Source organism: Ranitomeya variabilis, chromosome 6 (genome assembly GCF_051348905.1).
Source record: "Ranitomeya variabilis isolate aRanVar5 chromosome 6, aRanVar5.hap1, whole genome shotgun sequence".
Classification (NCBI taxonomy): Eukaryota; Metazoa; Chordata; class Amphibia; order Anura; family Dendrobatidae; genus Ranitomeya; species Ranitomeya variabilis.
This window is the reverse complement of record NC_135237.1, coordinates 24632768-24648718: the sequence shown is the minus strand read 5'-3', so window position 1 is coordinate 24648718 and position 15951 is coordinate 24632768. Positions and strand designations below refer to the sequence as shown.

Below are 15951 nucleotides of genomic sequence, written 5' to 3'. Positions count from 1 at the left end.
CCCATGATAAACACAAATCTAGAATTCAGGGAGACAGTCCTGGATCGTTGGCACAGGGGTGCGGCTGGTGGAGCAGGTACCAGGGTGCCGGCTGTAATAGCTGGAACAAGCTGCTCAACTTACAGGTGTGGCTGTATGCAGGGCCGCCATCAGGGCATTACTGCCCTTACTGCTGAACAGAAGAAGAAGGGGCCCCAGGGTATAATGTACTGTGCTGTAATAACATGAATTAAATGAGTGTGGAGAGGGGGACAGAAAATGAGGAAGAACAGAGACTGGGGGTTGGGGAGAGGAAATAATGATTGAGACTGGTGGATGGGGAGAGGAAATAATGATTGAGACTGGTGGATGGGGAGAGGAAATAATGATTGAGACTGGTGGATGGGGAGAGGAAATAATGATTGAGACTGGTGGATGGGGAGAGGAAATAATGATTGAGACTGGTGGATGGGGAGAGGAAATAATGATTGAGACTGGTGGATGGGGAGAGGAAATAATGATTAATTGAGACTGGGGGATGGGGTAGAGGAAATAATGATTGAGACTGGTGGATGGGGAGAGGAAATAATGATTAATTGAGACTGGGGGATGGGGTAGAGGAAATAATGATTGAGACTGGGGGATGGGGTAGAGGAAATAATGATTGAGACTGGGGGATGGGGAGAGGAAATAATGATTAATTGAGACTGGGGGATGGGGTAGAGGAAATAATGATTGAGACTGGGGGATGGGTAGAGGAAATAATGATTGAGACTGGGGGATGGGGAGAGGAAATAATGATTAATTGAGACTGGGGGATGGGGTAGAGGAAATAATGATTGAGACTGGTGGATGGGGGAGAGGAAATAATGATTAATTGAGACTGGGGGATGGGGGAGAGACAATAATGATTCAGACTGGGGGTTGGGGAGAGGAAATAATGATTCAGAATGGGGGATGGGGGAGAGGAAATAATGATTAATTGAGACTGGGGGATGGGGGAGAGGAAATAATGATTAATTGAGACTGGGGGATGGGGGAGAGGAAATAATGATTAATTGAGACTGGGGGATGGGGTAGAGGAAATAATGATTGAGTGATTGAGACTGGGGGATGGGGTAGAGGAAATAATGATTGAGACTGGGGGATGGGGAGAGGAAATAATGATTAATTGAGACTGGGGGATGGGGTAGAGGAAATAATGATTGAGACTGGGGGATGGGTAGAGGAAATAATGATTGAGACTGGGGGATGGGGAGAGGAAATAATGATTAATTGAGACTGGGGGATGGGGTAGAGGAAATAATGATTGAGACTGGTGGATGGGGAGAGGAAATAATGATTAATTGAGACTGGGGGATGGGGGAGAGACAATAATGAGTCAGACTGGGGGTTGGGGAGAGGAAATAATGATTCAGAATGGGGGATGGGGGAGAGGAAATAATGATTAATTGAGACTGGGGGATGGGGGAGAGGAAATAATGATTAATTGAGACTGGGGGATGAGGAGAGGAAATAATGATTGAGACTGGGGGATGGGGTGAGGAAATAATGATTAATTGAGATTGGTGGTTGGGGAGAGGAAATAATGATTGAGACTGTGGGATGGGGAGAGGAAATAATGATTAATTAAGACTGGGGGATGGGGAGAGGAAATAATGATTAATTGAGAGTGGGGATAGGGAGAGGAAATAATGATTATTTGAGATTGGGGGATGGGGAGAGGAAATAATGATTGAGACTGGGGGATGGGGAGAGGAAATAATGATTAATTGAGATTGGGGGATGGGGAGAGGAAATAATGATTGAGACTGGGGGATGGGGAGAGGAAATAATGATTAATTAAGACTGGGGGATGGGGAGAGGAAATAATGATTAATTGAGACTGGGGGTTGGGGAGAGGAAATAATGATTAATTAAGACTGGGGGATGGGGAGAGGAAATAATGATTAATTGAGACTGGGGGTTGGGGAGAGGAAATAATGATTAATTGAGAGTGGGGATAGGGAGAGGAAATAATGATTATTTGAGACTGGGGGTTGGGGAGAGGAAATAATGATTGAGACTGGGGGATGGGGAGAGGAAATAATGATTAATTAAGACTGGGGGATGGGGAGAGGAAATAATGATTAATTGAGACTGGGGGTTGGGGAGAGGAAATAATGATTAATTAAGACTGGGAGATGGGGAGAGGAAATAATGATTATTTGAGACTGGGGGTTGGGGAGAGGAAATAATGATTGAGACTGGGGGATGGGGAGAGGAAATAATGATTAATTGAGACTGGGGGATGGGGAGAGGAAATAATGATTAATTAAGACTGGGGGATGGGGGAGAGGAAATAATGATTGAGACTGGGGGATGGTGAGAGGAAATAATGATTAATTAAGACTGGGGGATGGGGGAGAGGAAATAATGATTGAGACTGGGGGATGGGGAGAGGAAATAATGATTAATTGAGACTGGGGGATGGGGAGAGGAAATAATGATTAATTGAGACTGGGGGTTGGGGAGAGGAAATAATGATCAATTGAGACTGGGGGGTCGGGGAGAGGAAATAATGATTAATTGAGACTGGGGGTTGGGGAGAGGAAATAATGATTAATTGAGACTGGGGGTTGGGGAGAGGAGATAATGATTAATTGAGACTGGGGGATGGGGAGAGGAAATAATGATTAATTGAGACTGGGGGGTCGGGGAGAGGAAATAATGATTAATTGAGACTGGGGGATGGGGAGAGGAAATAATGATTAATTGAGACTGGGGGATGGGGAGAGGAAATAATGATTAATTAAGACTGGGGGATGGGGAGAGGAAATAATGATTAATTGAGATTGGGGGATGGGGAGAGGAAATAATGATTAATTGAGACTGGGGGTTGGGGAGAGGAAATAATGATTAATTGAGACTGGGGGTTGGGGAGAGGAAATAATGATTAATTGAGACTGGGGGTAGGGGAGAGAAAATAATGATTGAGACTGGGGGTTGGGGAGAGGAAATAATGATTAATTGAGACTGGGGGTTGGGGAGAGGAAATAATGATTAATTGAGACTGGGGGGTAGGGGAGAGGAAATAATGATTGAGACTGGGGGATGGGGAGAGGAAATAATGATTGAGATTGGGGGATGAGCGAGAGAAAATAATGATTAATTGAGATTGGGGGTTGGGGAGAGGAAATAATGATTAATTGAGACTGGGGGTAGGGGAGAGGAAATAATGATTCAGACTGGGGGATGGGGGAGAGAAAATAATGATTAATTGAGACTGGGGGGTCGGGGAGAGACAATAATGATTGAGATTGGGGGGTCGGGGAGAGGAAATAATGATTAATTGAGATTGGGGGATGGGGAGAGGAAATAATGATTAATTGAGATTGGGGGATGGGAAGAGGAAATAATGATTAATTGAGACTGGGGGTTGGGGAGAGGAAATAATGATTAATTGAGACTGGGGGTAGGGGAGAGAAAATAATGATTGAGACTGGGGGTTGGGGAGAGGAAATAATGATTAATTGAGACTGGGGGTTGGGGAGAGGAAATAATGATTAATTGAGACTGGGGGGTAGGGGAGAGGAAATAATGATTGAGAATGGGGGATGGGGAGAGGAAATAATGATTGAGATTGGGGGATGAGCGAGAGAAAATAATGATTAATTGAGATTGGGGGTTGGGGAGAGGAAATAATGATTAATTGAGACTGGGGGTAGGGGAGAGGAAATAATGATTCAGACTGGGGGATGGGGGAGAGAAAATAATGATTAATTGAGACTGGGGGGTCGGGGAGAGACAATAATGATTGAGATTGGGGGGTCGTGGAGAGGAAATAATGATTAATTGAGATTGGGGGATGGGGAGAGGAAATAATGATTAATTGAGACTGGGGGTTGGGGAGAGGAAATAATGATTAATTGAGACTGGGGGGTAGGGGAGAGGAAATAATGATTGAGACTGGGGGATGGGGAGAGGAAATAATGATTGAGATTGGGGGATGAGCGAGAGAAAATAATGATTAATTGAGATTGGGGGATGGGGAGAGGAAATAATGATTGAGATTGGGGGATGAGCGAGAGAAAATAATGATTAATTGAGACTGGGGGTTGGGGAGAGGAAATAATGATTAATTGAGACTGGGGGTTGGGGAGAGGAAATAATGATTAATTGAGACTGGGGGTAGGGGAGAGGAAATAATGATTCAGACTGGGGGATGGGGGATAGAAAATAATGATTAATTGAGACTGGGGGGTCGGGGAGAGACAATAATGATTGAGATTGGGGGGTCGGGGAGAGGAAATAATGATTAATTGAGATTGGAGGTGGGGGAAAGGAAATAATGATTGAAACTGGGGGTTGGGGAGGGGAAATAATGATTAATTGAGACTGGGGGATGAGAAGACGAAATAATGATTGAGACTGTGGGATGGGGGAGAGGAAATAATTATTAGTTGAGACTGGAGGTCGGGGACACCAAAGGGTGATGATGATTCGAGATGGGGGAGAGTGAATAATAATGATGAATTGGTAACTTTAGTCTAGGGGTGTTTGGACAACAAAGGGTGATGAATTAAGGGTGGTCCCCGTTCCTGTGCAGGAAGGCACTACGTCACTTTTTTCTTTGTGAGGAGATTCCGCACACCCCTGATCTTTGTGCCCTTTTGCTTTTCATGGCATCTTTTTGTGCTCTGGAGCGTTCTTGGAGCATATGAGGTCGTATTAACTGCAAGTGAGTCCTTGCTTATCTGAGTGCATGCATCTGCAGCACTGTTCTTCTTTGGTGGTTATCCCTCTAGAATTCTGTCTATATGTGACCTCTATATGATGCATGATTATTATCTTATTCTCATTCGGGGGTAACTTTACAATTATAGAATTAAGAATCTTATAAGCATTTTTCAATTTGCTCTCTGTGACACATATGGCCACTTAGGTATCTTACACGGTATCAGGGGGGGTTGGATGATCATTGTGTCATGTTTATATGTTTTTAAATGTTTTTAATGGGTTTGTATGTCCATGGTTATGAATAAAGCTTTGCATTTTTTTATTACTTATCAGGTGTGCTGTTGTGAACTCCGTTTTCAGGCTCCCTCTTGTGGTCACAGATGGTATTGTGTGACTTTGGTTTTTTGGCTCCCCCTGGTGGTTTGGTTTATTATCCTGCGGGTCTGCTGGATCAGCTGCCTCGTTATTCACCAGGGAGGCTCCTATTTAGCTCTGCTTCACTTCCACTTGTTGCCGGCTGTCAATGTATTCAGTGCTATTCTGATTACTCCTGATTATCTCGTTTTCTGCCTCTTCAGGATAAGCTAAGTTCTGTTTGAATATTTTTTGCTCATCTGCCTGCAATATGATTTCTGTGTATGATGAGTTAAGTCCAGCTTGCTAACATGTGATTTCTTTTTGCTGGTAAGCTCTGGGGTACGGAGTTGCTTCCCCCGCACCGTTAGTTGGTGCGGGGGCTCGAGCAATCTCTGCGTGGATATTTTGAATAGGGTTTTTTATTGACCGCACAGTTTCCTTCCTATTTTCTGCTATCTAGTATTAGCGGGCCTCATTTGGTAAATCTGATTTCATCTCTGCGTTTGTGCTTTCCCCTTAACTCACCGTTAATATTTGTGGGGGGCTATTCTATATCTTTGGGGTCATTCCACTGAGGCAAGTGAGGACTTTCTTTCCCTCCAGGAATAGTCAGTTTCTCAGGCCGTGACGAGACGTCTAGGATTTTTAGGTAACGTTCCACGGCTGCCTATAGTTGTTTGCGGATAGGATCAGGTTGCGGTCAATCTAGTTACCACTTCCCCAGAGCTAGTAGTCTGTTCAGTTACTTAGCTAGTCCGACCTGCGATCCTTGCCACTAGGATCATAACAGTACAGCCGGCCTATAAAGTGTTAATTGCATGGCAGAAGCAGGAGAAAAGAAGCTTGGAGATATTTTATTTTTTTTTTGCTGCCGTGTGTCTAGCTGCAGTGTGTCTGGCTTCTCTCCTCCTCTTAATCTTGGTGTGGCTCTGAGTTCAGCTGCTGATATGGATATCCAGAGTTTAGCCTCCAGTGTAGATCATTTTGCTGCAAGGGTACAAAGTATTCAGGATTTTGTTGTGCACAGTCCTATGTCAGAGCCTAGAATACCTATTCCGGAGTTGTTTTCTGGAGATAGATCTAGGTTCCTGAATTTTAAGAACAATTGCAAGTTGTTTCTTTCTTTGAAACCTCGTTCCTCTGGGGATTCTGTTCAGCAAGTTAAGATTATCATTTCCTTTTTGCGTGGGGACCCTCAAGATTGGGCTTTCGCATTGGCTCCAGGGGATCCTGCATTGCTCAGTGTGGATGCGTTTTTTCTGGCCCTTGGATTGCTCTATGAGGAACCTAATCTTGAGAACCAGGCTGAAAAAGCGTTGTTGGCCCTCTCTCAGGGGCAAGATGATGCAGAGGTGTACTGCCAGAAATTTCGGAAATGGTCGGTGCTTACTCAATGGAATGAGTGTGCCCTGGCTGCAAATTTCAGAAAAGGTCTTTCTGAAGCCATTAAGAATGTCATGGTGGGGTTCCCTACGCCTGCAGGTCTGAATGAGTCAATGACTCTGGCCATTCAGATTGATCGGCGTTTGCGGGAGCGCAAACCTGCGCACCATTTGGCGGTGTCTTCTGAACAGACACCTGAGTCTATGCAATGTGATAGAATTCTGACCAGAAGTGAACGGCAAAATTATAGACGGCAAAATGGGTTGTGCTTTTACTGTGGTGACTCAGCTCATGTTATCTCAGCATGCTCTAAGCACACAAAAAAGATTGATAAATCTGTCACCATCGGTACTTTACAGCCGAAGTTTATTTTGTCTGTTACCCTGATTTGTTCCCTGTCATCTTACCCGGTTATGGCTTTTGTGGATTCAGGTGCTGCCCTGAGTCTGATGGATTTGTCATTTGCCAGGCGCTGTGGTTTTGTTTTGGAGCCTTTAAGATTCCCTATTCCACTAAGGGGAATTGATGCTACACCATTGGCTACGAATAAACCTCAGTACTGGACACAAGTGACCATGTGCATGACTCCTGTTCATCAGGAGGTGATTCGCTTTCTTGTATTGCATAATTTGCATGATGTTGTCGTGTTGGGCCTGCCATGGTTGCAGACTCATAATCCAGTCCTGGATTGGAAAGCAATGTCTGTGTCAAGTTGGGGTTGTCAGGGAATTCATGGTGACGCTCCTGTGGTGTCAATTGCTTCATCCACTCCTTCTGAGGTCCCTGCGTTTTTGTCAGATTACCAGGATGTATTTGATGAGCCCAAACTCAGTTCTCTACCTCCTCATAGGGATTGTGATTGTGCTATAAATTTGATTCCTGGTAGTAAGTTTCCTAAGGGACGACTTTTCAATTTGTCAGTGCCGGAGCATGCTGCTATGCGGAGGTATATAAAGGAGTCTTTGGAGAAAGGACTTATTCGCCCCTCCTCCTCCCCTCTTGGTGCGGGGTTCTTTTTTGTGGCTAAGAAGGATGGTTCCTTGAGACCTTGTATTGATTATCGCCTTCTAAACAAAATCACGGTCAAATTTCAGTATCCTCTGCCATTGTTATCTGATCTGTTTGCTCGCATTAGGGGGTCTAGTTGGTTCACTAAGATAGATCTTCGTGGTGCGTATAACCTTGTGCGTATTAAGCAGGGTGATGAATGGAAAACTGCATTTAATACACCCGAAGGCCATTTTGAGTACTTGGTGATGCCTTTTGGACTTTCTAACGCTCCTTCTGTCTTTCAGTCCTTTATGCACGACATCTTCCGCGAATATCTGGATAAATTTATGATTGTGTATCTGGATGATATTCTGTTTTTTTCGGATGATTGGGAGTCCCATGTTAAGCAGGTCAGGATGGTGTTTCAGGTCCTGCGTGCCAATGCTTTATTTGTGAAGGGCTCAAAATGTCTTTTTGAAGTCCAGAAGGTCTCTTTTTTGGGTTTCATTTTTTCTCCTTCTGCTACTTAGATGGACCCAGTCAAGTTTCAGGCTATTCATGACTGGACTCAGCCTACATATGTTAAGAGTCTTCAGAAGTTCTTGGGTTTTGCTAATTTTTACCGTCGCTTCATCGCTAATTTTTCTGGTGTTGTTAAGCCATTGACGGATTTGACCAAGAAGGGTTCTGATGTTACTAATTGGTCTCCTGCGGCTGTGGAGGCCTTTCGGGAGCTGAAGCGCCAGTTTTCTTCGGTTCCGGTCTTATGTCAGCCAGACGTCTCCCTTCCTTTCCAGGTCGAGGTTGATGCTTCTGAGATTGGAGCGGGGGCTGTTTTGTCACAGAGAAGCTCTGATGGCTCTGTGATGAAGCCATGTGCTTTCTTTTCAAGAAAGTTTTCGCCTGCCGAGCGGAATTATGATGTTGGTAATCGGGAGTTGTTGGCTATGAAGTGGGCATTTGAGGAGTGGCGACATTGGCTCGAGGGAGCTAAGCATCGTGTGGTGGTCTTGACTGATCACAAGAATTTGATTTATCTCGAGTCGGCCAAGCGGCTGAATCCTAGACAGGCTCGTTGGTCGTTGTTTTTCTCTCATTTTGATTTCGTGGTCTCATACCTGCCTGGTTTGAAGAATGTGAAGGCTGATGCTCTTTCTAGGAGTTTTGTGCCTGACTCTCCTGGTGATTCAGAGCCAGCTGATATCCTCAGAGAAGGGGTGATTTTGTCTGCCATCTCCCCAGATTTGCGGCGAGTGCTGCAGGAGTTTCAGGTGGATAGACCTGACCGTTGTCCACCAGAGAGACTGTTTGTCCCGGATAGATGGACCAGCAGAGTTATTTCCGAGGTTCATTCTTCAGTGTTGGCAGGCCATCCTGGGATTTTTGGTACCAGAGATTTGGTGGCTAGGTCCTTCTGGTGGCCTTCCTTGTAGCGGGATGTGCGTTCCTTTGTGCAGTCTTGTGGAATTTGTGCTCGGGCTAAGCCTTGCTGTTCTCGTGCCAGTGGCTTGTTGTTGCCTTTGCCTGTCCCGAAGAGGCCTTGGACGCACATTTCCATGGATTTTATTTCAGATCTCCCTGTCTCTCAGAGAATGTCGGTCATTTGGGTGGTGTGTGATCGTTTTTCTAAAATGGTCCATTTGGTGCCCTTGCCTAAGTTGCCTTCCTCCTCCGAGTTGGTTCCTCTGTTTTTTCAAAATGTGGTTCGTTTGCACGGGATCCCTGAAAATATTGTTTCCGACAGAGGATCCCAGTTTGTGTCTAGATTTTGGCGGACCTTTTGTGCTAAGATGGGCATTAATTTGTCTTTTTCGTCGGCCTTCCATCCTCAGACGAATGGCCAAACCGAGCGCACTAATCAGACTTTGGAAACCTATTTAAGATGTTTTGTTTCTGCTGATCAGGACGACTGGGTGACTTTTTTGCCATTGGCCGAGTTTGCCCTTAATAATCGGGCTACTTCTGCTACTTTGGTTTCGCCTTTTTTTTGTAATTCAGGGTTTCATCCTCGTTTTTCCTCGGGTCAGGTGGAGTCTTCTGACTGTCCTAGAGTGGATGTTGTGGTGGATAGGTTGCATCAGATTTGGAATCATGTGGTGGACAATTTGAAGCTGTCACAAGAGAAGGCTCAGCGCTTTGCCAACCGCCGTCGCTGTGTGGGTCCCCGACTTCGCGTTGGGGATTTGGTGTGGTTGTCTTCTCGCTTTGTTCCTATGAAGGTCTCCTCTCCTAAGTTTAAGCCTCGGTTTATCGGTCCTTATAAGATTTTGGAAGTCCTTAACCCTGTGTCATTTCGTTTGGACCTCCCGGCATCGTTTGCTATTCATAATGTGTTCCATCGGTCGTTGTTGCGGAGGTATGTGGTGCCTGTGGTTCCTTCGGTTGAGCCTCCTGCCCCTGTGCTGGTTGAGGGAGAATTGGAATACGTGGTGGAGAAGATCTTGGATTCTCGTATTTCTAGATGGAGGCTTCGGTATTTGGTTAAGTGGAAAGGCTATGGTCAGGAGGATAATTCCTGGGTTGTCGCCTCTGATGTTCATGCGGCCGATTTGGTTCGTGCCTTCCATGTGGCTCACCCTGATCGCCCTGGGGGTTTTGATGAGGGTTCTGTGACCCCTCCTCAAGGGGGGGGTACTGTTGTGAACTCCGTTTTCAGGCTCCCTCTTGTGGTCACAGATGGTATTGTGTGACTTTGTTTTTTTGGCTCCCCCTGGTGGTTTGGTTTATTATCCTGCGGGTCTGCTGGATCAGCTGCCTCGTTATTCACCAGGGAGGCTCCTATTTAGCTCTGCTTCACTTCCACTTGTTGCCGGCTGTCAATGTATTCAGTGCTATTCTGATTATTCCTGATTATCTCGTTTTCTGCCTCTTCAGGATAAGCTAAGTTCTGTTTGAATATTTTTTGCTCATCTGCCTGCAATATGATTTCTGTGTATGATGAGTCTAGTCCAGCTTGCTAACATGTGATTTCTTTTTGCTGGTAAGCTCTGGGGTACGGAGTTGCTTCCCCCGCACTGTTAGTTGGTGCGGGGGCTCGAGCAATCTCTGCGTGGATATTTTGAATAGGGTTTTTTATTGACCGCACAGTTTCCTTCCTATTTTCTGCTATCTAGTATTAGCGGGCCTCATTTGGTAAATCTGATTTCATCTCTGCGTTTGTGCTTTCCCCTTAACTCACCGTTAATATTTGTGGGGGGCTATTCCATATCTTTGGGGTCATTCCACTGAGGCAAGTGAGGACTTTCTTTCCCTCCAGGAATAGTCAGTTTCTCAGGCCGTGACGAGACGTCTAGGATTTTTAGGTAACGTTCCACGGCTGCCTATAGTTGTTTGCGGATAGGATCAGGTTGCGGTCAATCTAGTTACCACTTCCCCAGAGCTAGTAGTCTGTTCAGTTACTTAGCTAGTCCGACCTGCGATCCTTGCCACTAGGATCATAACAGTGTGCGCACCAATTTTTGTATTGGTCTTTTCTGCGATATGCATATTGTTCTCCATGCAAGGTGGAGCAACCTGACCTATATTTAATCCTTTATTTCTATGTTGTCTCATCAAAGGTGCGCCCTAGATCCTTTACATTAATGTTACTGGTGATCACTGCATGACCTGTACACTTACACTACACACTGTATATTATGTACAGATCTCCTGTGTATTATGGCACTTCTGGTAAATATTAGTATTGTGTTTTTTTATTAATGATCAGTATTGTATTATTTGGTCACTATGTGGGGTAATATGTGGTCTGGTCATGGTGTGGTGGTATTTTCTCCTTGTATGTGGTATTATTTGGTCACTATGTGGTGGTAATATGTGCACTGGTCATGGTATGGCGGTATTTGTTCCTTGTATGCGGTATTATTCGGTCACTATGTGGTGGTAATATGTGGTCTGGTCATGGTGTGGTGCTATTTGTTACTTGAATATGGTATTATTTGGTCACTATTTGGTGGTCATGTGTGGTCTGGTCATTGTGTGGTGGCATTTGTCCCTATATGTGGTATTATTCAGTCACTATGTGGTGGTAATATGCAGTCTGGTCATGGTGTGGCTGTATTTCTCCCTTGTATGTTGTATGATTTGGTCACTATGTGGTAGCAATATGTGGTCTGGACATCGAGGGTGGTATTTGTCCCTTGTATGTAGTATTATTCAGTCACTACGTGGTGGTAATATGTAGTCTTATCATAGTGTGGTGGTATTTGTCCCTTGTATGTGGTAGTATTTGGTCACTATATGGTGGTAATATGTGGTGTGGTCATGGTGTGTCAGTATTTGTCCCTTGTATGTGGCATTATTCAGTCACTATGTGGTGGTAATATGTGGTCTGGTCATGGTGTGACTATATTTGTCTCTCGTATGTGGTATTATTCAGTCACTACATGGTGGTAATATGTGGTCTGGTCATGGTGTGGTGGTATTTGTTCCTTGTATGTGCTATTATTTGGTCCATATGTGGTGGTAATATGTGGTCTGGTCATGATGAGGTGGTATTTGTTCCTTGTATGTGGTGTTAGATGATCACTATGTGGTGGTAATATGTGGCCCGGCCATGGTGTGACAATATTTGTCCCTTGTATGTGATATTATTGACCATTTTAAAAAAAATTATGTGACACATTCCCTTAAAGAAAAATATACCTAAAAAGAGTATTGGTATTGTAAGAAAAATTTAGCAGGTTAGAGAAGAGTAGGGCCCGGCCAAAAGAGTTTACCTTGTCGTGGTGGCAGCTTAAAAAATCTTTTGGCCAAAAACAAAAGCGTGGGGACCCTTGGCGTGGGTTACGAGCTTACGTATTTTGGCCAAAATATCAACCAATACCTCACTATTTTTGTATATTTTTTGCACTATATTTTTGGGGTGCAGCCAAGCCTAAACACGTTCGGTCTCACATGAGGGGTGTTCACACTGGGATGCATTGAGAGCGTGCTGGCCAGCCCGCGTAATCGAAAAGTAGGGGCGTGACTAATAGGCTTTGAACCAGACACTATGCAGTACCCTTGTGTGAACAACATACTATGTGGACCTTCATTGGGCAATTGTATACTGGGCAGTCACCCCCTCCAGGAATGGGTAGGTGGAGACTGGCTGTTGATCTGGTATTTTGCACCTGTGTTGCTAACATCCTGCTTTATGGGTTGGCTGCACCCTGCAGTGCATTTATTCCAAGATCTCAGCAGGTAAGTGTTGCTGCCTCATTTTCTGCTGTTTTATATTGAATTTTTGGAGACCTTGATTCTTTAGTGGCTTTGCTACTTAGTTCAAAAACAAAAGCTGCTGGTTGTGTATGTGATCTGGTGTTTAGCGGGAACTGTTATGTGTGATTGGTGAGGACGTGGTGCAGAAGTGGAGCTTTTCCCAGAGAGGGCTCTGAGACTGTGGAAGGTGTGAGAGGTGGAGCTTTGATGGAGTCTGAAGGGGCCCCCAAAAATTTGCTAGTATGGGGCCCTGAAATTCCTGGTGGCAGCCTTGGTTTTATGTAAAAGGGATGAAAATGGTTTAAGAACTTCTTTCAAAATCTGAAAGTTGAGATGAGTTGCACTTGCTGGGAAATGAGTGCTACCCTAAGGCTTAAACGGAATCTGTCACCAGATTTTTGCTATTTCATCTGAGAGCAGTATGATGTAGGAGCAGAAACCCTGATTCCAGCGACGTGTCACTTACTGAGCTGCTTGCTATAGTTTTAAAAAAATCAGTGTTTTATCAGCAGGAGATTATCACTAGAGGACTAGTTGGCTCGTGCCTTTAGTCCTCCTGCTCTGTCTAACCCCTCCCCAATCAACGATTGGCTGCTTTCAACACAGAAATCTGCCAATCAGTGGTGTGGGCGGGGCTATACAGCGCTCAGCATTCAGAGAACTGCTAAAAAAAACAGAGAATTTATCAAAACTGCGCCAAGTAGCCCAGCAAATGACACATCACTGAAATCAGGGTCTTTGTCCCCTATGTGATGCTGCTCACAGATAACATACCAAAAGCCTGCTGACAGATTTCCTTTAATGATGATGTTATAAGGCATGTACAAAGCTCCAGACCCTCCTCCAGATGAAGTAGGGTCGGAACACCCGTCGGCGTCTGAGTTGGAGGCCGATGTGGTGACACAGTGTATTATTATTCCTTTGGGTAGGACTGATTATAATATACATATACGCGCCTATACATACCCGTTATCATTACTCCTTGGTAGTATTCTGCCATCCGGTGGCTTCCCTTGGTATTATAGACAGGGATGGGCGCGCCAGGCTCGGGCGGAGGGCACCCACTGACCTTTAGGTTATAAGAAGGACTTTGTCTTTATGGCTACAATGAAGGGCAGGTTTTAGCTAGAAACTGCAGCAACAACCCCAGGATTGAGACCCCCTATGGTCAGAGGGCAGGACAATGTCATATGATGTTACTTGATATAAGGGTTATTATTAGCAATATGGAGGCGGCTAAACAAAAAATCTATTAGAACAACAAAAAAAAACAACAACTTACAGTTTCCAACCCAAGTAAAACAAGGAGGGGGATGGTGGTCATTCCCCCTTGAATCCATTCATCCAGTGAGACCGTCCCATCGTGGTCGTAGTCGATCTCTTGCATCATTTCATGGAGAATCTGTGGTCAGAAGTGGAGGACGTCACACAAGGGCAATTAAGATTTGTATTATTGTTGCAACATTGAGTATTTTCTAGACCTTGTCCTGGTCTGCTGGGGTGCAGGAGGAGGACAAGGTCAGTGATAAATCTGCAGTCAATGTCCTCCAAAATCCTGTAAGCCATCACAAGAGGGAGCATAAGAGGACTGCTTGTGCATTAAACACGGCCTAAATTCATGTGCATTAATCTCTTCAGCTCCTCCTAGTGGTGGCTATAGGCAATTACTATATGCATTAGGCTCCTCAGCTCCCCCTAGTGATGGCTACAGGCAGATACCATATGCATTAGGCTCCTCAGCTCCCCCTAGTGGTGGCTACAGGCAGATACCATATGCATTAGGCTCCTCAGCTCCCCCTAGTGGTGGCTACAGGCAATTACAATATGCATTAGGCTCCTCAGCTCCCCCTAGTGATGGCTACAGGCAGACACAATATGCATTAGGCTCCTCAGCTCCCCCTAGTGATGGCTACAGGCAGACACAATATGCATTAGGCTCCTCAGCTCCCCTTAGTGATGGCTACAGGCAGACACAATATGCATTAGGCTTCTCAGCTCCCCCTAGTGATGGCTACAGGCAGACACAATATGCATTAGGCTCCTCAGCTCCCCCTAGTGATGGCTACAGGCAGACACAATATGCATTAGGCTCCTCAGCTCCCCCTAGTGATGGCTACAGGCGGACACAATATGCATTAGGCTCCTCAGCTCCCCCTAGTGATGGCTACAGGCAGACACAATATGCATTAGGCTCCTCAGCTCCCCCTAGTGGTGGCTACAGGCAGACACAATATGCATTAGGCTCCTCAGCTCCCCCTAGTGATGGCTACAGGCAGACACAATATGCATTAGGCTCCTCAGCTCCCCCTAGTGATGGCTACAGGCAGACACAATATGCATTAGGCTCCTCTGCTCCCCCTAGTGATGGCTACAGGCAGACACAATATGCATTAGGCTCCTCAGCTCCCCCTAGTGGTGGCTACAGGCAGACACAATATGCATTAGGCTCCTCAGCTCCCCCTAGTGGTGGCTACAGGCAGACACAATATGCATTAGGCTCCTCAGCTCCCCCTAGTGGTGGCTACAGGCAGACACAATATGCATTAGGCTCCTCAGCTCCCCCTAGTGGTGGCTACAGGCAGACACAATATGCATTAGGCTCCTCAGCTCCCCCTAGTGGTGGCTACAGGCAGACACAATATGCATTAGGCTCCTCAGCTCCCCCTAGTGATGGCTACAGGCGGACACAATATGCATTAGGCTCCTCAGCTCCCCCTAGTGATGGCTACAGGCAGACACAATATGCATTAGGCTCCTCAGCTCCCCCTAGTGGTGGCTACAGGCAGACACAATATGCATTAGGCTCCTCAGCTCCCCCTAGTGATGGCTACAGGCAGACACAATATGCATTAGGCTCCTCAGCTCCCCCTAGTGATGGCTACAGGCAGACACAATATGCATTAGGCTCCTCTGCTCCCCCTAGTGATGGCTACAGGCAGACACAATATGCATTAGGCTCCTCAGCTCCCCCTAGTGGTGGCTACAGGCAGACACAATATGCATTAGGCTCCTCAGCTCCCCCTAGTGGTGGCTACAGGCAGACACAATATGCATTAGGCTCCTCAGCTCCCCCTAGTGGTGGCTACAGGCAGACACAATATGCATTAGGCTCCTCAGCTCCCCCTAGTGGTGGCTACAGGCAGACACAATATGCATTAGGCTCCTCAGCTCCCCCTAGTGGTGGCTACAGGCAGACACAATATGCATTAGGCTCCTCAGCTCCCCCTAGTGGTGGCTACAGGCAGACACAATATGCATTAGGCTCCTCAGCTCCCCCTAGTGATGGCTACAGGCAGACACAATATGCATTAGGCTCCTCAGCTC

General features: G+C 45.7%; 1 protein-coding gene across 3 annotated transcripts in view; it reads right to left on the bottom strand.

Annotated features, from left to right (window-relative positions):
• Positions 1 to 15951, bottom strand: part of DGKB (diacylglycerol kinase beta) — a 655304-nt gene that overhangs the window by 423812 nt on the left and 215541 nt on the right. For all 3 annotated transcript variants that reach the window (XM_077268080.1, XM_077268081.1, XM_077268082.1), the window contains exon 9: positions 13910 to 14029. In XM_077268080.1, the coding sequence (XP_077124195.1) occupies positions 13910 to 14029 (120 nt within the window). The remainder of the gene's footprint in view (positions 1 to 13909; positions 14030 to 15951) is intronic.